The sequence below is a fragment of the Sorghum bicolor genome, chromosome 2, assembly GCF_000003195.3.
Source record: "Sorghum bicolor cultivar BTx623 chromosome 2, Sorghum_bicolor_NCBIv3, whole genome shotgun sequence".
In the NCBI taxonomy this organism is placed as follows: Eukaryota; Viridiplantae; Streptophyta; class Magnoliopsida; order Poales; family Poaceae; genus Sorghum; species Sorghum bicolor.
Genome location: NC_012871.2, coordinates 2,258,627 through 2,282,275, shown reverse-complemented (window position 1 = coordinate 2,282,275; position 23,649 = coordinate 2,258,627). Strand labels below are relative to the sequence as shown.

Genomic DNA, 23,649 nt, shown 5'->3' with positions numbered 1-23,649 from the left:
CTTTTTTGTAGGTCATTGTTCTGTAGTATCAAGTTGTCCTTTTGTACCAGCTACGGTTTCCATCAATAAATCCACTCTTTTGAGTGTGTTTCCTTACATTGTAAAAGATCTAAAAACTTAAACTAAGATATCAGCATCATAAGGAAAATCAAAATGACAACCAGCTGAGGAAACAATCCTTGTGTAATGGAGGTACCATATAAATGGGTGATGGATTCACCCCAAAAGTTTGCACCACGTTGACGTTCTCATATACACATCTAAATCTATGTAATCTTAAAGTGATACTATTGGAAATCAGAACTTTCTTGACGGTGTCAAATTTTTCATGGTTATTGTGTAAACCGACAAGATAAGTCTTCAAAAATACATATGGGGATATTTTTTTTGATGAACCTAGAGGGGCCTAGGCCCCTGCAGAACTTTATTGAAATAAAGCTGAAAGAAACGCTTACACAGGTTGGGGGGGGGGGGGGGGGAGAGTAGTTCAGGATACATCGAAGGAGCGGAAGAAAATACAAAGTAAAGTACACTCTAAGATAAATTCTGTAGCCATAAGAGAAAATCCTGTTTGAGCTGCGATTTGATCCTGTTGGAAACGACTCCTACTTCTTTTAGGAAAAGCGTTTTCGCCTCTTGTAACCCCAGTTGGTTATTATTGAAAATCAGTTCATTCTTGACTTTCCAAATTGTCCAGCACATCAATATTGTGGCAATCATGAAGAATCTGTTTTGAAGTTGGTCCTTGATGGCTGTGATGTTCTGAAAGGTTGAGCCTGTTGGTATTATTTCAAGGTTTAAAAGTCCCCAGCAGTTTTGGGTAAACGGGCAGCCCCAAAAGAGATGTTGTGTCGTTTCTTCTTGTCCAGTGATGCAGATTTCACACGAGTAGGTTTCTAGGATCATTGAGAATGTTACTTGTACTTAGTCTGTTACTGAGTAGTAACCAGCAGAAAACTTTATGTTTGGGTTGGCATGGCATGGAGACTTCTAGACCCATTGAAATGTCGGTTCGATTTGCTGATGACCCATTAATCTTTTATAAGCTTTAGAGGAGCTGTATATGGAGTTGCTGCCAAAGAAGGTCCAAACATCATTCAGTTGGGTGTTTATCTGAATCATTGACATTGACTAATGCAGAAGGATGAACTGTTGATGTGTTGTCTGTGAGAGCGGTAAATTGAAGATGTCAGTGGAGTTTTCAGTGGCGAGAGCTTTGTGTGGAGTGATATTCTTATTATTTGCAAAAGAGTATAGTTGCGGGTACGACTCCTCCACTGTCTCGGTTCGCCAATGATCCTGCCAAAAAAAACATGTTTTGCCATTGTTTATCTGGATTTGAGCGAAAATTCCTTGAACAGTGGTAGTAGTTTGAGAATATCTCTCCACGAATGATCCTTTTCTAGTGTGTGCAGGTAGCCTGTTATTGCTGTAAAGCTTCTCCCAGACCATATGTAGCCAGGGGATGTCTTTTTTGTTGAAGAATTTGTCTAAGTTTTTCATCAGGAGTGCTTAGTTCTGAGTATGCAGGTTGATTATTCCAAGACCTTCTTCACTTTTGTCCTTACATACTTAGCTTCCAGGCTGCTTTAGGTTGTCCTGTCCCATTGGCAGCGTGGAAGCTAGTATAGATCAGTATGTAACGTAAGCTTTGATTTTGTTTCCTACGTGAGAACACGGGTAGCTAGGCAGGCTGGTTGCAAACTTCCAACTCCAAGTGTGAGACCACTGCACCTACTGTTTTTACCTTTTTCCCTGCTAATTTCCAGATGCCAGCGACCTACTGTTGCTGTAGCAGTAATAGTCTGGAAAGACACAACCGGTAACTACCTGGCGTCATACTAGGCCAGCTTCAGTCACAGCGTGATAGGCATATAGCTATAGGCCGGTTGATTGCCAAAGCCAGCCCTGACTCAAGGACTTGAAAATGGACTTTTGGGTAACTTTCAAAGGAGGATTTAAAATATAATGATTTAAAATATGAATTAATACAGTTTGAATTTTATTTAGGGCCGGACAAGGGAATATGTTTGGATTCGCATTACAATTCATTTAAATTAAACCCGAACAAATAAATAAACTAATCTAAACTAGATCCGATTGAATTTCCTTAATATATATATATATATATATATTCTCAACAGAAAACACCTGCCGTGTGTATCTTAAACTCTACTATTGCATATTCTTGTATTTTTATCTATACTAGTAAAAATGCCCGTGCGTTGCAACGGGGTTTAAGATCTCTAGGTGGATGATTTCTACTTCAACAATTCAATAGTCCGTGACGAGTTGTCCTTATGTTGGTCCTTGCAGACAGATTAAAGATGACAATGGGCCTCGATCTCTATTTTCTCGTGAGGAATTTCCTGTTAGGAGACGTGGATAGGAACAGTCCATAGAAAATTAAACGGGACCAAAGCGTTCCCGTACCCGTTCCCCGTGGAGCCCCAATTAAGGCCTTGTTTAGTTTGTAAATTTTTTTAGTTTGGTACACTATAGCACTATTATTTTTATTTGATAATTATTATCCAATCATGGACTACCTATGCTCAAAAGATTTATCTCACAATTTACAGGAGTACAATTAGTTTTTGTTTTCATCTATATTTAATGCTACATACATTATACATATGCCGCAAAATTCGTTATGACGAGGAATCTTAAAAAGCTTTTTGTTTTTGGTGAACTGAACATTACATAATTAGCTCTACCGGGGGCTGTGCATGAGTACTCCATCCATCCGTCCATCCAAAATCTTATCCATACACCCAAACCCAACCTTCACGGCTTCACCCGACCCTCAGCCTGAAGGCTTGCAGACCCACTTCTCCACAAGCACGGTGTGGATGCGTCTCGCCGCACGACTCGAGGATGCGGCGCCCTCTGCTCGTTTGCTCCCTCCGTTGCTCCATCTACTCCGATTCGCCGACCTCCGCGAGCCCTGTCCAATCGATGCTGCTGCCCGTCCCCAGTCTCCTACAGTCCTACCCAAGAAGACGCTGAAGCAGGAGCGCCGCTGCCGCCAGATGCAGCACGAGCGAATCTACATCGTATCTACAGATTTGCTGCCTTCTTAATTGATTTCTTTGTTTCTTGATCAATTCATGGGAGCGTTCTTATCTAGTTTCTTTGTTTTTGGTTCGATTTGATGGGTGATTTCTTTTGGTTGTAGATGGATTCATGGGAGACAAACAAGATAGGCTGTGAATCCATTTGTTTCGCTCTTTGTTTTTGGTTCGATTGACAGGTGATTTCTTTTGGCTGTGAATGGATTCATGGGAGACAAACATGATAGGTTGTGGATTCATTTCTTTCGCTCTGGCTTCCACGGTATGTTCTTCTAGAGATTTCAGTTTTTGTCTTGCATGTTCTTTTAGAGTTCTTTTTAATCTTCTCTCGGTGGTTTACTGATTGGAAAGGTCACTTTATTTTTCTGTATCTTGAACTGTATCTTGGATCCTTTCTCTCCCTGTTTTGCTGTCTTCAAAGTTGTGTTCTTGTTCTTGTGGAAATACTTTATGATTTCATTAAAATATATGCAGTCCTATTTGGATTTGGACAAGAATTCTATATATACGTATACAGACTGGATTTGGATTGTCCTATACGGGATAGTGGCGGACTGGATTTGGATTGTCCTAGACGGGATGACTTAAAGAATTCTATATACGTGAACTGGATTTGAACTCGGCGGAGAGATCGGACATGGTGGCAGAAAAAATTGTATTGGCAGACTGAAATTTTGGCTCTTTATAGATAGGTATAGATATATGCAGTTGTACACCGAATCCGTGAGGAAGGGCACTTCCCTAAGCACTGGAATTATATTTATTAATCAAAGCTGGAATACTAGATGGATTCCCTGTGCATTACATGGGAATATAAAAGTAATTTTAATTAAGGCCTTGTTTAGTTCCAAAATTTTTGGCAAAATGAGCACTGTAGCAATTTCGTTTGTATTTGACAAATATTGTTCAATCATGGACTAACTAGGCTCAAAAGATTCGTCTCGTCAATTCCGACTAAACTGTGCAATTAGTTTTTATTTTTATCTATATTTAATACTCTATACATACGTCTAAAGATTCGATGTGACGGGGAATCTGAAAAATTTTGCAAAATTTTTGGGAACTAAACAAGGCCTAAGAGGAATAGGATGTAGAAGAATCAGACGTGATTTACATACATTGTGGCTTGTAAAATTTCTGCAATATACTGTGAACAGGGAATCATGATTACTAATTGATTTAGATGTGTTTACAAAAAAAAAAAAAGTGAACTAAAGAAAACGCAACATGCTAATCTTTGATCTTTGACTTCATAAAGAAAACACGGATCGCTAATTAACTTCATAAAAGAATATTAGGAGTTAATGTACATAAAAAAGTTCTGAGTATGTAGTAAGAACAGATTGGGTATGATAAAGTACTATTACCTGCTGATGATCCATGGTGCCTAGCTTCGGTGCTTGTCCTTGTTAGATTTTTTGGAGGAAGGTGAAATGTCACGTTCTTAGACCCTGCTGGCCACAGCCAGTGTGGAGAAGCGCTGAAAATCAGTAGCAGAGAGTCCAGGCTCAAAAGCCAGTGTGGAGTGTGCTGCTGGGCATCGTGGGCTGTACGTTGCAATATAATGCCGCTGTGCTTGGGCCGCGTCAACCGTCGGGCCTGGGCTGATATGCTGTCCGGCTGCCTCTTGATGACCCTCATCGAGGGAGGAGTTGGATACTATGATTAGCCCCTTGATGCTTTGATTGACAGGAATACATGTGGGGATTAACATGTGGTGATTGGGATTTTCAACTACTACTTTAGTAGTAGATAGGGCACTGATTAAATGAGAGAACGATGTGTGAGAGGCTAGATCGATAGGATAGGATGCTAGGAGAGAGGAGGAGTAGACACCAGTGCAGTGCTGATTCAGTAGTGTAACAAGTGGAAGAAGAACGATGGTCGGTAGTAGACACCAGTGCAGTGCTGGTACCGGTGCCGGAGTACTCGATGTACGGTGTGGGCTTCGTGAAGTTCCCCAAGACACAAGCGACGGTGATGTCGGATCGAGATGGCGACACTAGAAAAAGTAATGATCGAAAATGGTTTTTTTTTTTTACAAAAATTATCGAAAATGGTTTCAGCAATACACATGGTTCTGGACATTGCTCAACCCACTGATGTTAATAATTTTTTTTAATCATTGGTCAAAAAGAGAGATGCACTTATTGACTGTAGCCGCCGCATTATGTTAGTCACTGTGGATATCAAGAAATAAAATTGTTTTTGATAATTGAAGACCTAAAATTTTTTTGTAGGTACTATTCAGAGGGACTCACTAGTTTCGTTAATGGGGCGTGTTATCTTTTGGCTGGTCATCTGCTTTTAGAATTTCTTCGTTTTGATCTTTGAGTGAGTTTTTTCTGCAGTTAGTCTTTGTGTCTTTGGTTTGCTCACGACTACGGTCATTGTCACACCCATATTTTAAGAACAAAATAGGATGCCTAAAAGACTCATATGTGCCCCAGAAACAGTCGCACACATAAGTAGACAAATCTCAAATGTACCATTGCAGTGTTTATTACATAGCGGACTATATATTGAATCACATAGTCTCATACAAAAATGATAGCATAAAGTAAACAACGCTCTCGACGGAAGCTCCACACAGGGACACTGTTGACTGGTTGACTCCAAACCTAGTACTCGTAACGATAATCCTCACTCCAGTCATCTTCATTATCATAACCTGAGGTGTTGGGAAATTGCAAGAGTGAGCACATATCGTACTCAACAAGTATAACCAGGGGTTCATGAGGCTCAAAAAGCTGATACTGGTTTAACTGCATTTAGCTTTTAATGGTGGGTAGCATGTTCAGAGTTAAATAGCAAATGTCAAGGTAGAAGAAATAATCCGTTAATCACATGATCGAGTGTAAGCATAATTAACCCATAGCATAAACGATAATCAAATGAACATAACAACTTAATAAGCTCATCGTCGGCGCAGCAAGAACCCCCAAGGCCGCTCATAACCGTGAGCACGGCTAGTATACCAGTTTTACACTCTGCAGAGGTTGTACATCTTTACCCATGAGTCATGATTTACCCTTTCGCCCGAGGTAGCTAATCTCTTAACCTCCTTCCTAGGGAGGTCGGCAGGGATCACTATGAAGCCTTTCAAAAGTTCGTCTAACAAGTTAGGGCCGCAAGGTTTCCTTTGCGCGCAGATATAGAGCCCCCCTTCCGATGGCACAATGACTCGCAGCCTATACTCATACAGACAGAGGCCACACTATACCCAAAACGGTTCAGCCCCTCCGCCCTTTCGGGTAACCTCTAACAAGCTAGAAAAGGTCTTCATACTGAGCTAAAGCCAGAGCCATTATAGCCCTCATGGTTGCACTGTTGTCCCGGTGATCACTTACAGACAAGATCTCATATAGTTATTTGTCATCTTTTAACGTTCATTGCATAGCTATTAATCACCTTACACGATCATGGATTATATCAAGCACTAGCACATCTACACCAAATGCATATCAAGTAGGTAACAAGGAATCCAGGTAACAATCATCTATGATTTTGCTAAGGTCGACAAGGTGATAGCATGCATATGATTTATATATGTAGTTAATAGTGAATAGGTAACAAGGATGATCCCAAGTTATACTTGCCTTGACCAAAGCTCTCCTGAGCCCGCTGGTCTTCAAAAGCTTGGTCTTGATCACCAACGTACAGCTCACCGTCTATTCCCAAACATCAATCAACAACACGCAATCCAATGGAGACAATCATACACAAAGCAAACAAGGTATAATTAGAACATTACACCAAACAGTGGTAAAACAAATATAAAAGTTTATCAAAATATTCTACGCAGCGCTACGATCACACAAACGTAAAGTTCACGAAAATCGGAATTAAAACGTGAAAGATATGAATTTTCTAAGATTTCCTATAAAGAAATAATTAATTAAATGCTACTGCAGAATTAACAAGTTTCAAAACAGTAAACTAATATTTCTAACATGTAGAGATCGTAAATACGAATCCAACGGAATTTGAATGGACAAAAACGGAGTTATAATGAATATTTTATGACCAAAACCATTTTAGTGGCAAACTTGTAAATAACCGAAAGCGTACTCTATTTAAACCGAGGGGAAATACGTTTTTGAAAAGAGAAAGCGTACTCTGTGAAACCCGTTTTTGGACTGCGGGTTTATACTTAAAAAGAGCAGGGGCTCTTTAGAAAAAATTCAGATGAAGGGGTATCAACTCGTTTCGGCCGTTAGATTAGATTCTAGTGGCTTGGATTCGATCTGGATGAGGGAGGGAGGAGCACCGGCGGCGCCCAGGAGCTTCACGGTGGCTCCATGGCCGGAAGTTCGCCGGCGACGTCTGGCTTCTCGTTTCCGAGCACCAAATTGAGAAGCGAGAACATGGGGAGATAGAGGAGGAGGTCGCGAGCTCACCTAGGCGCGTTTGGTGGTCGGGAACGGCTCAAGGAATGCGGGCGGCGCGAGAGAGCGGGCGGCGGCTCCTGCAGTGCTTGCCGAGATCCAAAAAAACATCAACAGAGGTCGCTAGGGTTCTTCGGGTGCTGCGGATGCTAAAGGAGAACGCGAATAGGTCGGCAAGGCTTTTATTGGGTGCCTTGGCGTGCGATAAACTCCCGAGAAATCAGGGATTGGCTTCCGGTGTTTTCGTATCCTACTCGGTCTCGACGAAGAAGAAAGGGAAAGGAAGGGGAGGGCGCTGCCGCGTGGGCTCCACAGATCAGTGAAAGGAAGAGAGGGGAGTGGCGCTGGCTGTCAGTTGAGAAGGGGAGGCGCGCGCGGGCCGGCTGAGCGCGACTGGGCCGAACGCAAAGAGGGAGGAGGGGAAAGCTGGGCCAGATTCCAGGGAGGCTTTCCCCCCTTTTTTTTCTTTTCTTTTCTGGTTTCTTTTCCAAAACATTCTCCAAATAGAATTTTGAAAGCACAATTTATTTCTAACCAAAAACAACCAACACAAAATAAAATATGTCTCAGCATGAATGCACAAAATCATATTACTAAACTTATGATAAATTTTAATTTTCACAAAAATTATTTATTTGCTACATTAAATGCTCACTAAAATTCTTAAATAATTCAAATTAAATCCTATTAATTGAAATTCAAATTTTGGGTGTTACAAACTCTACCCCCCTTAAAGGAATCTCGTCCTCGAGATTGAGCAGTGCATAAACAAACAACTGCGGATTTAATTCTCTCCAAACATCTTCTCCTTCTCAAGTCGCTTCTACCTCTAAATACCAATTCCATTGTACTAGCAATCTCAACATCTCTGGTTAGGTAGCATACCTCGTGGTTTTTCTGAAAAGTCACTTAGAAATTTATTCCCTTCATAGTCCTGAAGATCAACACCATCATCCTCTAAATGATTCACTGTGGCTGTGGGTGGAGTTTGTACTGCTACGTCCACACTGATTCTCTCTCCCTTGGGTGTGGTCACAACTACTACTTTCTCCTTGCACTTAATTTCCGTAGCATATTCCTTCATCCAATCCAAACCCAAAATCACATCTATGCCTGAGGTTCTCATAACCATGGGACTAACCGGGAAATCTACCCCCCTTAAAGAAAGACTTGCTGAGGGGCAACAATATGAAACTGGTATCGTCCCTCCCGGTGAGTTTACTAGCATATGGGTTTTCATGGCAACTAGTGGTATGCTATGAACTCTAACAAATGCTTGTGATATGAATGTATGCGAAGCTCCAGAATCAAATAAAACTGTAGCGGGAATAGAGTTGATACTGAACGTACCCATCATAATCTCTGGTCCCTCTTGTACTGTCTCTGCAGCCACATGGTTCACCTTTGCTCCATGAGAATTAGACTTTTGATTGTTGTTCCGCTGGTTGAATCTCTCCGGGCAATCATATGACATATGACCTTCTTTCCCACAGCGAAAACACCTAGTAGGGGTATTGGAAGCACTTCTCTTCATAGAGGTGGCATTTGAATTTCCCGAGCGAGAAGTCTGTTGTCCACTCTGTTGTTGATTAGGATTACGCTGAGATTGTTGGTTGCGATCCCCTTGACTAACTGGTCCATGGTACCTCTGTTGATCGCCCTGCTGAGAATTGAAACGTTGGCGGTTGTTGCCTCCAGAACCTTGGGCTAACATTCTTCTCTTCTTATCTTGACCTTTACGCATGTTATCCAACACAATAGCACGGTTCACCAGAGCCTGGAATGTAGGGTAGGTATTTCCAGCCAGTTGCAATCTGAGTTCATAGTAAAGACCTTTCATGAAGAGACGTTGTTTGTCAACATCCTCTCTGACTTCGTTTGGAGCATAGCGAGCCAACTGCTCAAACATGTCATGATACTCAGCCACAGACATAGAACCCATCCTAAGAGATCTGAACTCTTCCTGCTTGAGCTCCATCATTCCTTCATTGATGTGTCGTGCTCGGAAGTCTCTGCAAAATTCTAACCAAGTGACAGGAGGAGCATTGTTGGGACGAGCAGCTTGATATGACTCCCGCCATGTTTGGGCTGCACCTTGAAGCTGTCCAGAAGCATACAACACCTTCTCCAAGTCATTGCACTGTGCTATGTTCAGCTGCCTCTCCACAGCACGTAACCAATCATCTGCCTCCATGGGATCAGCTGAGTGTGTAAATACCGGAGGTCTTCCCTTCATGAATTCCCCCCGCTTATCTCTCATATGAACAAGTGGTGGTGTTGGTGGAGGTTGTTGTTGTAGGTGTTGCATGAAGACGTGCATCATCTGATTCTGAGTTTGCATAAGTTCCTCCACAGTAATTGGGGCATTGTCACTATTGCCACGGCCTCTGCCTCTGCCTCTTCCCCTTGCTGCCATCTGCATTCCAAGGTATATAAACACATCTTAGTAATGTCCAACATGACAATTACAAGAGTTAACCGAATCTGAAATTTTCTGGGTAACATCCAACATCAGCAGATCAGAAAATCAGTAATATCTCGAGTTCCAGAATTCAAAAGGATACATGCTGTACACCGTTGGAAAGATAAAGAAATTGTCTACAACTTTCATTTAGATCATATTACCAGATTCCAATGTGAGGTTAACCAAAAACTGGGTACAACCGAAACTGTTACAGAATTCCAGACTGCGCAGAAACCTCAACTTGAAACAGTCATAACTCTCAGCTCATAATCGATGATATGGTCATTCTTGCGGCATTGGAAAGATATGGAAGTCTACTTGTTCCCAGAAAAATTTGATGGACATTGCATGAACAGATTTTGAGATGTACCAGATTCATTGCAGACTGCTCCATAAAACAGCAAAGGACAGAAACAGAATTTTAACCAACCCCAACTATTTAGTTCATTAATCCTTATGTCTTAAGCCTATAAACTAAATGAAATTGTAGAGGAAATCCACAAGATCATTGCACTCATTACAAAGATCCAAATCAAGCATAAGCATAATAACAAACCAAACCAAGCATCAAAGGTTCACATTTTAAGCATTAACTCAACTTGCGGTACTATCGTTCTCTTCCTATTAAGGGCAAAGATTCCTAAAATTCTCTTTCAACTATGTAAGCAGGTGGTAAGAGAAGGTTCTAAAAGCATATTCAAAGCAAGGAGTAGGGATGAGAACAAGTCTTTAAGATAAGCAACAAGGTGAAGATGAATAGGATATAGTGTAGAAGAAAATATCAAGGTTTATAGAACAAGGATTTTATAGCCATTTCAAAACCTTATGACGGCCAATTTCTAACTAGGCTTGCGTCCGACAGTCAACAAAGCTTTGATACCAATTTGTCACACCCATATTTTAAGAACAAAATAGGATGCCTAAAAGACTCATATGTGCCCCAGAAACAGTCGCACACATAAGTAGACAAATCTCAAATGTACCATTGCAGTGTTTATTACATAGCGGACTATATATTGAATCACATAGTCTCATACAAAAATGATAGCATAAAGTAAACAACGCTCTCGACGGAAGCTCCACACAGGGACACTGTTGACTGGTTGACTCCAAACCTAGTACTCGTAACGATAATCCTCACTCCAGTCATCTTCATTATCATAACCTGAGGTGTTGGGAAATTGCAAGAGTGAGCACATATCGTACTCAACAAGTATAACCAGGGGTTCATGAGGCTCAAAAAGCTGATACTGGTTTAACTGCATTTAGCTTTTAATGGTGGGTAGCATGTTCAGAGTTAAATAGCAAATGTCAAGGTAGAAGAAATAATCCGTTAATCACATGATCGAGTGTAAGCATAATTAACCCATAGCATAAACGATAATCAAATGAACATAACAACTTAATAAGCTCATCGTCGGCGCAGCAAGAACCCCCAAGGCCGCTCATAACCGTGAGCACGGCTAGTATACCAGTTTTACACTCTGCAGAGGTTGTACATCTTTACCCATGAGTCATGATTTACCCTTTCGCCCGAGGTAGCTAATCTCTTAACCTCCTTCCTAGGGAGGTCGGCAGGGATCACTATGAAGCCTTTCAAAAGTTCGTCTAACAAGTTAGGGCCGCAAGGTTTCCTTTGCGCGCAGATATAGAGCCCCCCTTCCGATGGCACAATGACTCGCAGCCTATACTCATACAGACAGAGGCCACACTATACCCAAAACGGTTCAGCCCCTCCGCCCTTTCGGGTAACCTCTAACAAGCTAGAAAATGTCTTCATACTGAGCTAAAGCCAGAGCCATTATAGCCCTCATGGTTGCACTGTTGTCCCGGTGATCACTTACAGACAAGATCTCATATAGTTATTTGTCATCTTTTAACGTTCATTGCATAGCTATTAATCACCTTACACGATCATGGATTATATCAAGCACTAGCACATCTACACCAAATGCATATCAAGTAGGTAACAAGGAATCCAGGTAACAATCATCTATGATTTTGCTAAGGTCGACAAGGTGATAGCATGCATATGATTTATATATGTAGTTAATAGTGAATAGGTAACAAGGATGATCCCAAGTTATACTTGCCTTGACCAAAGCTCTCCTGAGCCCGCTGGTCTTCAAAAGCTTGGTCTTGATCACCAACGTACAGCTCACCGTCTATTCCCAAACATCAATCAACAACACGCAATCCAATGGAGACAATCATACACAAAGCAAACAAGGTATAATTAGAACATTACACCAAACAGTGGTAAAACAAATATAAAAGTTTATCAAAATATTCTACGCAGCGCTACGATCACACAAACGTAAAGTTCACGAAAATCGGAATTAAAACGTGAAAGATATGAATTTTCTAAGATTTCCTATAAAGAAATAATTAATTAAATGCTACTGCAGAATTAACAAGTTTCAAAACAGTAAACTAATATTTCTAACATGTAGAGATCGTAAATACGAATCCAACGGAATTTGAATGGACAAAAACGGAGTTATAATGAATATTTTATGACCAAAACCATTTTAGTGGCAAACTTGTAAATAACCGAAAGCGTACTCTATTTAAACCGAGGGGAAATACGTTTTTGAAAAGAGAAAGCGTACTCTGTGAAACCCGTTTTTGGACTGCGGGTTTATACTTAAAAAGAGCAGGGGCTCTTTAGAAAAAATTCAGATGAAGGGGTATCAACTCGTTTCGGCCGTTAGATTAGATTCTAGTGGCTTGGATTCGATCTGGATGAGGGAGGGAGGAGCACCGGCGGCGCCCAGGAGCTTCACGGTGGCTCCATGGCCGGAAGTTCGCCGGCGACGTCTGGCTTCTCGTTTCCGAGCACCAAATTGAGAAGCGAGAACATGGGGAGATAGAGGAGGAGGTCGCGAGCTCACCTAGGCGCGTTTGGTGGTCGGGAACGGCTCAAGGAATGCGGGCGGCGCGAGAGAGCGGGCGGCGGCTCCTGCAGTGCTTGCCGAGATCAAAAAAACATCAACAGAGGTCGCTAGGGTTCTTCGGGTGCTGCGGATGCTAAAGGAGAACGCGAATAGGTCGGCAAGGCTTTTATTGGGTGCCTTGGCGTGCGATAAACTCCCGAGAAATCAGGGATTGGCTTCCGGTGTTTTCGTATCCTACTCGGTCTCGACGAAGAAGAAAGGGAAAGGAAGGGGAGGGCGCTGCCGCGTGGGCTCCACAGATCAGTGAAAGGAAGAGAGGGGAGTGGCGCTGGCTGTCAGTTGAGAAGGGGAGGCGCGCGCGGGCCGGCTGAGCGCGACTGGGCCGAACGCAAAGAGGGAGGAGGGGAAAGCTGGGCCAGATTCCAGGGAGGCTTTCCCCCTTTTTTTTTCTTTTCTTTTCTGGTTTCTTTTCCAAAACATTCTCCAAATAGAATTTTGAAAGCACAATTTATTTCTAACCAAAAACAACCAACACAAAATAAAATATGTCTCAGCATGAATGCACAAAATCATATTACTAAACTTATGATAAATTTTAATTTTCACAAAAATTATTTATTTGCTACATTAAATGCTCACTAAAATTCTTAAATAATTCAAATTAAATCCTATTAATTGAAATTCAAATTTTGGGTGTTACAGTCATGTTGGTCTATGGCAAGTGCCATGCCTTGGTTGTAAAACTTTGTAATAATTTAACCTGAGTTCATCTAGTTTAGGGTGAATGAAGTTGGATAGAGACTTTCTATTCTTTATCTGAAAAAATATAGTCAGCTAATATTAAAAATGAGAGCCGTCTGTAAAACTTAAGTGCGAGGACTTGGGCGTTTTGTGCCATGCAGCAGAGGCGGCATATGCGTGATGAATTAAATGCATCAACGGCCTTCAAACTTGTAAGATTCTGTCGCTTAACAGACACGCGGTTCGTAACCTCTTTTTACAGGCGGTTTGGCGAACTCCTTGTGTTTGATGGCCTGTGGAAATAAATTTTTCCACAGACGGGTAACTGGGAAGGCTCATTTGCTATCCGCCCGCCCGTCTCCGTCGCGCATTTTTTCGCGTAGAATCGCGTGCTACGCGGTCGGCGGGATTCGAACCTGAGACCTCGCCCTCGCGTGTACCCTCCTCTACCACTCCACCTATCACTTAATTGTGTTCGGATTAGAGTTTAGTTCCCCACATACTATCATAAACCAAGCATAAATTGATTATTTGAGGCCCTAAACGGATTCAAATGAAAAAGTCGTCAACTACAAAGTTTTACAACTTTTTAAGATCTACAACTTTTATATTGGTAGTTCCTTCATCCGAGGTCATTTACAAAATTTGAATTTCAAATTTGAAAAATTCAAACGTAGTTTTCAATGACAAGATGATTTCAAATTCAAAAATTATCAACTACAAAGTTTCATAACTTTTCAAGATCTACAACTTTCATTTTGACGGTTTTTTCAAACGAGGTCATTTGAAAAGCTCAAAAAATTCAAGTTCAAATTATTTCTACAGGCGGATTTCTTAAGAAACCGCCTGTAGAAATACATGATTTCTACAGGCGGTTTTGTTAGAAAAACCGCCTGTAAAAATTGATTTTCACAGACGGTTTTGTAGTCGGATAAGCCAATTTTTTTCCACAGGCGTTTTTTAATTAAAACTGTCTGTAAAAGTTATATTCCACCGCTGGCTTTGAGCACTTTTGTACTAGTGACGGACTCTCAAAAATATATTTTTAGATACCTTCTGTTGAATTTTGGTTCATCCTAGGTCATACCGCTTCGTGAGCAATACATACTTTGCTTACGTGACATGCCAACATGGCAGTCATTTTTACATTTAACACCTCAAAGAGAATCAATATACATGTGTGCCGTTGTTCTTGTTCTTCAATTTTAACTTGTGTACAATATACATATGCATTGGGAAGAGATAACTACTTGAATGTGCTATGTATAGCACACAACAATTTAATGTTGTGTTATTTCACATTATAGTATATGCAAATAAAAATCAAAGATAACACTATGCCACGGTTCCATTTTTCGGCATGGGTTCCCCCTTCAAGAATTGTTGGAACAGTATGAGTGCTTGCCGCGGGCGGTGGAGGGGAACCTCGTGCCCTGCGCCTCGGACGGTCACCAAGGTCAGGCCCTCGTACACTTGACTCCATCCACCAACCTATTTAAATTCAATCACAAATGACTATTAGCACAGATTAACAGTTGTAGTAGATCGACTTGTAGGATGTGTGAATACTAGAGTAATTTGCATATTGACGTGAAATGTGACTAGCTAGAAACTAGAATTCAGAGATGCATGTATGTACATCGGTCATGAGGTTCATATGAGGAAGGCCGGTTGAGTTGCGTGGAATGAAGCTGACCTGTTTCTTATCATACCACGGGTACCAGCTAGTGGTAGTTGGGAGGCCAAGAGCATCAACGGAGTATCTTGTTGATGTTAAGGGGATTACTGCGTCCGTGTCTCCACTGCATGCGAAATAAACAAGAGATCAATCATTCTATCAGTTGAAGATGACTTTGAAATTTCAGTACTCCTTCAGTCGTTGTGGAACATGCATGCATGCAGAGTTTTGAAAAATGAACAAATTCATAATGCAGGCAGGCAGGCAGGCTTCCCCGTCATCACATCGTTGTGTGACTTCCTGTCCTAAATAGTTGTGCGTGTGTGTGGTCTATTCCATCCCTACTGGAATAGAGGCTATATCCATGTCCAAGCAAAGAAAATTGTGTTGAGTAGTAGTTGAATTCAAATGCATGCAGTTGTGTTTCATTTTCCAACTTTTTTCTTGTTGCAATTATTCTTCTTGATGACAGGACACATGATGAAAACAAGTCACAGTTGCGACGAGCTTGAAGTTGGAGCAAGAGACAACTTTCATGAGAAGGACTTTCTGCTATTCATGAAAACGACGACGGGTCCACACAGCGGAATGTTATGCAGCTAGCTGACGCAATGCACGACCTATATGCCTACTTCTTCAGTCAATGATTCCGTCCGATCCGATCATTGCAGCAAAGTGTGTCACGATATCTGTAACAAATATAATCGGTAGCTCTCTCCTGCTGCCCTTTTTTTTTAAAAAAAAAAAGGAAAGAAAAACGCTAGCTGCAACGATAACTGACCTGAAGACCCATATCCTTAGGCCAGCTGCGATAAGCTCTTTGTATATAGGAAGCATGGACTTTGGCGAATCTCCCCAGTTGGTGTTGATTAAATCACTGAAGTTTCATGGAGCAGGATTATTCAAATGAAGCTGCAGGATTCAAAATGAAGCTGAAACACTTAATTTGCCACACATAGACGCACTGACGACGAACCTGCAGGTCGCCCATGGATAGTTTATTCCGGTGAGGTTGGCGTGGAGAGCCCTCTGCACCTCCGGCCGGTTGTAGTAAACCGTCGAGTGGCTCTCGGTGCACGGGTCATACGATCCCCCCATCCTCCATGGCTGCATATAGATAATCTATATGTAATAATGATCTATATATTTGGCAAAAACGGCAATAAAATAATATATATGAGTATATACTCTCTTTTATATATATATATATATATATATATATATATATATATATATATATATATATATATATATATATATAACTATTACTCCATAGCTGGCTACAAAATAACTTATTTTGTGGCCACTTTGAGTTACGATAATTACTATATTAATTTATAAGATTATAGTACTTTACTAAGTGGTTTACTATAACATTACGGTAAATATCTCGATGTGTTATAGTAACCCAACTATCGTAAATTAGTATATAAAATTATCCTAAATGGAGGTGGCTACAGAATAACATATTTTGTAGCTAGCTACAGAGTATACTCTTCCTATATATATATATATATATATATATATATATATATATATATATATATATATATATATATATATATATATATATATATATATTCTACACCACAAGTCAAAATTGAGTACAAAAATACGAAACAGTACTGGAGAGTGTTAAGTATCATCATGTCCAACCACCTAGGACCACAAAATACTGAATAATACTGAAACATGAATACTGAATGATACTGAATTTTGCTCAGTATAACAGTTTGGTGTAGAATAGTATTCTACATCTAGGGTGTATAATAGCACTTGTATATATATATATATATATATATATATATATATATATATATATATATATATATATATATATATATATATATATATATATATTTCTATACTTTAGATATAAAATACTATTATACACTAAACTGTTATACTGAATAGAATTCAGTATTATTTAGTACTCGTGTTTCAGTATTTGTTTACTATTTCGTGGTCTGAATGATACTGTACTTCTCCTAGTGTAGAATAATATATATACACACACTGATTAGCTACTCATCACACAACTCACGTACGTGGTGATAGTGGCGGCCTATCAACGGCGACGACTGGGATGATCTCTTGGTCGACGACGACGACGTCTGGCCGCAGAGGGGCGTGTAGATGCTGTACATGTCGATGTCCCCCTGCTCCACCGCGGCCACGTCCGTCGCCGTGTTGCACGCCGGCGACGGGTGGATGATGGAGTCGTTGCTGCCGCAGGAGGCCTTGAGCTGCCCGTACGTGTCGTCGGAGATGAGCCCGTGGTTCCACCACGACTCGAACATGCCGGCGTAGTCCGTGTGGTCGTTGATCACCGCGTTGCCCACCATGAATCCTTTCAAGTTTATGATGGGTTTCGCGACGCCGGCGTTGTTCTGGTACACGACCTGCGACAGCTGCGGCACGTAGTGCCCTGCACATGCGTACGTACGTGCCGATCGATCGATTTTATTCAGTTTATATATATATATATATATATATAATGTCATTTACTATTGCAGTAGAAAAATAATTAAAGCACGTGCATGCATGTTTATTACTACTGATGATTACTTAACCTCCGTAGCTCTCTCCGGCAATGTAGAAATCGCGGTACTTGTACTGCGGGAACCTCTGGAACCATTTCACCAGGAAAGTGTAGGAATCGTGGGCTGTTTTGTTGTCGCCGTTGGTGTAAAGCTCGGAGCTGGTGTTGGTGTAGGAGAACCCCACGCCGGCCGGCGAGTCCAGGAACAAGATGTTCGCCGCTGCAGCGACGCATCAACGACGACACGCACAAAAATGATCAATCTCGATCATCATCATCAGAGTATAATCAACAAAGCTACGTACGTACGGCAACAACGGTATATATATACCTGTGTTCCATCGGTCCTCGTTGAGGAATAGCGTGGCGCCGTCAGGCCGGATGCGGAACGCGCCGAGCTCCTCGGAGGCGCCGTACGCCACCGACGAGCACCCCGGCCCGCCGTTCAGCCACAGCACCAGCGGCGCCGGCTGCGCCTCCGGCGGCACCTCCTGGAGCCAGTAGAAGAGCGCCCGCCCGCCGGCGCCCTCGTCCACCGCCACGTACCCCGAGTACATCGGGAAGTCCACGGCCGGCTGCCCCGGCAGCCGCCCGATGCGGTCTCCGGCGGCGGAGGCGGCGGCGGTGGCTCGCCATGCCAATGCAAGCAACACGGGAAGAAGAAGAAGGAGCACTACTGCTGGAGGTAGAGGGAGACCACCGGTCATCATCGTGCTCAGCTCGTGCACGTACAACTGTTGGATGATTACAGAGAGACGACAATGCATTCCAATTTGTAATGAGCTAGTCTAAGCAGAGGAGTTGATAGATGTCACTGTCTCGTTTGGACCGCACGCTCTCCCTGATGTTATCTTATTTTCATAATTTATTTCAGTTTATTATTCCAGAAATTTTGACTACGACAAGAAGTACAGGACAGAGATGGTGACGTCGTACGTCAAAGAAGGTACCGTATCGCCCAGGTAACCTAGCTACCCCGACTCCAAAAGAAGAAAATGAATTGTACCGTGCTTGCAAAGTTGGAATTTCATTAAAGTTTGCTGATTTACTATTGTATAAGTACATTCTTATAGGACTATAGGCGTGTGTTCGTGTCAGGATCCTGACGATGGGCGATGCTGAAACTAAAGACAACAAAGCAAGGCCGGCAAGGCAGGGAAGAAGAGGAGCAGGCCACTTGCAGGCCGGAAGCAAGGCGGTCAAAATTCTTCGGGCCCAGAGAGTGAACAAGCCCAATCCAGCTGAACAAATGCGTAGGAGACTTAGCATCCTACTCTAATATCCGTGAATTCGTCGTAGTGGCAGAGCTAGAGCAATTTCTAAGAACATGTTTAATAATACAGTCTACTTGCTGGCTGTAAGATTTCTTGCACACTTCTCCTAGCCCACCTATATAATACTTAGCTATTCACTATTAATATATAACACACTTATCTCTCTCACAAAGTTTTTTGATTCTTGTGCCTAAGCTGGCTGTAAGCTTACAATTTGCTTCTCCTCTCTCTTCTCCCTTCTTTCCTCTACCTCAGCATTTAGTCAACTTACAGCCCACTATAATACTTGCTCTAAGGGGTACATCTTGCTTTATTGGTGCAAGCATATGTGATACGAGAGTGCAAATATAGTAAAAATTTGACCTTTTCTACTATATTTTTAATTTCGCACGAGGCAGCCATAGTACTTAATATAGATCCGCCCATGCTACCTAATACAGAACCCCAAAGTACAATCCCATGTAGCCATTAACATTGTGGTTTGTCACAATTTGATATTCAGAGTTGTAAATCCTCGGCCCACACTCGACGAGTTCTTCTCATTGGCGAGCAATAAAGTCTGACGGAGCCACCCGATTATCTTCTTTGACCTCAGTATCAAACCACATAGCAGAATTGATAAGATGCAAGCAATGGAGGAGCAGATCAGCGATCTGAATGCATTCCTGAAAAGGATGTAGGTGCAGATGGACCATCAACACGAGACTCTCAAGAAGACATTGGATGTAGGCGCCGATGGACCACGTAGTCCGGCATACATGGGTCTGGTACTCCATGTCAGCCCGTGTCAATAGATGTATTTAGGTGTTTTTTTAACATAAATAGGAAGAGAGCTTCCCCACCAAATTTCATTCAAAAAGCCTCCAGTTATGAGGGAGTAGCATAGTTACAGGCGAGGAGGTAGTTGCGCTAGCTATTAAGGCTGTTTACAAGATAATTGATGCTTAGGCAACTGTACCAAGTTACAAAATTAGAGGGGGTTATTTTGAATTGATTTTGATTTATCTTATTGGTACAAATGGGTAATTTAGATGTAAAATTAGAGGGGGTTACTTTATGTATTTTTTACAATGATAGAGGTAGATAATTTTTTAATAAAACAGAATAGATCCAATGACTGTTATCGATGACGATGTTCAGAATCTTGGTAAAGGCAAGATGCTTTTAATTGTTGTGCGCTAAAATTTATTTTTTTTCTAGCGTATGATGAATATTACTATGGAGGCTCCGGTTGTTTCTGATTATTGAGAAACTTCTTTTAGGAATTATCTTTTTTTATAGCGTACTATCCGATAAGAATTAGCATGGAAGCTCTAATGAGTTATGGTGAGATAAAGTTCTAGGATTCATTTTTTTCTACCACGTCTAGTAAGAATTAATCTAAAATCTCCGCTGGAGTAGCAGTAGTAAGATAAGATATGATCGTGAGAATTTTTATAATTTATCTTATTTTTTTCTAGCATGTCACGAGGAATCTGGTGTTGGTTTTGGTTGTGAAATTTCTGCAAGTCCCGCACGAAGTCGTCCTTGCCTTCCCAAACGGTTTAAACTCTGAAACAGGTACTCCTCCATGTTTGGTCTTAGTTAATTCTACCCCATCACACATGATTGTCCTCGATCTGAAATCCAACTCTAGCAGAGCAGTCAATTCAGGGCTTCCAAAAAAAACAGTCAATTCAGCTGCACAACCTAACCAAGACCCAGGCAACTGCATTCTGCTCCTCTTCTCCGTTGCCTTTCACACACTAGCTCATGTTTTGCGTGAGCAATATCCAATCCCAGTGTATATCCGATCCTCAGCTCATGTGTTTTGGCACAGTTTCTTTGCAGTAAGCAATAATGCAAGCCAAGCATCACCAATGGCGTCGTCACTTCCTTCCTCCTCTGCGCAGCACGAAGCTATGTCGTTGTCGTCCTCGTCCACGCCTCACGGTTGCAAGAACGAAACTGCTTAGCGTCTCCTTGTGCATCGTCCTCGCATTCGGCGTCGAGGCAGGCGGCGCGTCGGCCGGCAGCGCCGCCGACCAGTTCGTCTACTCCGGCTTCGCGGGCGCCAACGTCACCCTCGACGGCGCCGCCGTGGTCACGCCGTCGGGCCTGCTGGAGCTCACCAACGGCACGCTCCGGCAGAAGGCGCACGCCATGCACCCAGCCGAGCTCCGTTTCCGTGAGGCGAGCAACGGCACGGCCACAGCGCGGTCCTTCTCGGCGTCCTTCGTGTTCGGCATCCTCTGCCCGGACGCGGACGCCTGCGGCCACGGGATCGTCCTCTTCGTCGCGCCGGCCAGCTACGACCTCGCCGCCGCGTTCCCGAGCCAGTACATCGGCCTCGTCAACGGCAGCACCAACGGCGACCCCGCCGACCACCTCTTCGGCGTGGAGCTCGACACCGACCAGAACAACGAGTTCCGCGACATCAACGGCAACCACGTCGGCGTCGACGTCAACAGCCTCGTCTCCGTCTCCTCGACCAGCGCCGGCTACTACGACGACGACGCCGGCCGCGGCGTGTTCCGCAACCTGACGCTCGCGAGCGGCGAGGCGATGCAGGTGTGGGTGGACTACGACGGCGAGCAGAAACGTGTCGACGTGACCATGGCTCCCCTGAGAATGGCCAAACCCAGCAGGCCGCTGCTCTCCACCGCCTACGACCTCTCCACGGTGCTCACCGACGTCGCTCGCGTCGGCTTCTCGTCGGCGACAGGCTCGTTCAACTCGCGGCACTACGTTCTCGGTTGGAGCTTCGCCATGGACGGACCTGCCCCGGCCATCGACATCGCCAAGCTGCCAAAGCTGCCTCGCTTTGGCCCCAAGCACCGTGCCAAACTGGCAGAGATCATCCCGCCGGTAGCCACGGCAGCAGTCATCTTGGCCGTGGGTGCCATTGCCGTTCTCCTGGTGCGGAGGCGGCTGCGGTACACCGAGGTGCGAGAAGATTGGGAGGTCGAGTTTGGGCCACACCGGTTTTCGTACAAGGACTTGTTCAATGCAACAGAAGGGTTCAAGAACAAGAACCTTCTTGGTGTTGGAGGGTTTGGGAGGGTGTACAAGGGAGTGCTTCCGGTGTCGAAAATGGAGATCGCCGTCAAGAAGGTGTCACATGACTCCAAGCAAGGGATGAAGGAGTTCATAGCAGAGGTTGTTAGCATTGGCCGCCTACAGCACCGCAACCTTGTGCAGTTACTAGGTTACTGCAGGCGAAAAGGTGAACTCCTCCTGGTCTACGAGTACATGTCGAATGGAAGCCTTGACAAACACTTGTATGGTGGTGACCAAAACCATGACATGCCAATTCTGAATTGGGATCAGAGGTTCCGGATCATCAAGGGGATCGCGTCCGGGCTGCTCTATCTCCATGAAGAGTGGGAGAAAGTAATCATCCACCGCGATATCAAGGCGAGCAATGTGCTGCTTGATAATGACATGGAAGGACGGCTTGGTGACTTCGGCCTTGCAAGGTTGTATGACCATGGTACTGATCCACATACAACTCATGTGGTTGGTACCATAGGGTACCTTGCTCCCGAGCTTGGCCGCAGCAGCAAGGCGACGCCTTTGTCGGATGTTTTCGCCTTCGGCATGTTCGTTCTTGAAGTCACCTGTGGCCAGAGGCCCATCAGGCAGAGCTCCAACGGTGACCAGCTCTTGTTGGTTGATTGGGTTGTTGAGCATTGGCACCATGGATCACTGACTGATACTGTGGATGCTAGGCTCCATGGAAGCTACAACATTGATGAGGCATCTCTGGCTCTCAAGATAGGGTTGCTATGCTCTCACCCGTTGTCCAGCGTGAGACCAAGCATGCGGCAAGTCTCCAAGTACCTTAGCGGAGACATACCAGTACCGGAGTTGGCGCCGACACACCGGAGCTTTGAATCCCTTGCGCTGATGCAGAACGAAGGGTTCGACTCGTATGTCATGTCTTACCCCTCGTCCATGGTCACCATGACCACCATGTCCAGCCCTTCAGGAGAAGTGATAACATGAGCTGCCTTCTATTTCATAACCTTTGATGTAAATGAGCTGAATTCCATGATTAACAATCCCTTGAAAAAAGTTGAAGTATGTATGGAAAAGATTACTCTTGTGTTATAAACTTATACTCCCTCCGCTCAAGAAAGAATGCAACTAAAGATTTGTACAAGTCTACTAGCTTAACTTGAACTAAATTTATAGTAGATAATATTAACATTTATGTCTTCAATTAGGTTTAGTACAAAAATGTATTTCAGAAGTTATTTAATATTCTACTTATTTTATATTATAAATGTTAGTACATTTTTATATAACTTTGATCAAACTTCAAATCATTTGTGTTCCTTGAAAATGATAATTGTACCCTTTCGTGGACGGAGATAAAAAAGAGTAGTCTTCCTTCACTAGTTTCCCCGTGTGTGGAATCATAATGTCCATATGATTAAAGCAGTGGACCATGTTTTTTCTCTGGAAAAGGAGAACATCACAATCAGACTCTTCAAAAAAAACATCACAATTATGTCAGCGACATGATTACTATAAGCGAAAACAATATATGTGTTATCCTGGCCACATAGCCTACTAAGTTGAACAAGGCATTTCAGTATCAGTCCTTAAC

At 42.9% G+C, this 23,649-nt stretch overlaps 2 protein-coding genes across 2 annotated transcripts; one reads left to right on the top strand and one right to left on the bottom strand.

The window, feature by feature from the left end:
- On the bottom strand, positions 14,656-18,540 carry LOC8059920 (serine carboxypeptidase 2). The gene is made up of 7 exons (XM_002459268.2): positions 18,113-18,540; positions 17,813-18,001; positions 17,288-17,667; positions 16,216-16,346; positions 16,021-16,116; positions 15,258-15,363; positions 14,656-15,052 (listed from the first exon to the last, which is right to left on the bottom strand). Exons 1-7 carry the CDS (start codon positions 18,489-18,491, stop codon positions 14,897-14,899), a joined length of 1,437 nt encoding a protein of 478 aa, XP_002459313.1. The 5' UTR covers positions 18,492-18,540; the 3' UTR covers positions 14,656-14,896.
- LOC8059919 (L-type lectin-domain containing receptor kinase IV.1) lies at positions 20,642-23,174 on the top strand. Its single transcript, XM_021454100.1, has one exon. The coding sequence runs from the start codon at positions 20,895-20,897 to the stop codon at positions 23,040-23,042; it is 2,148 nt and encodes a 715-aa protein (XP_021309775.1). The 5' UTR covers positions 20,642-20,894; the 3' UTR covers positions 23,043-23,174.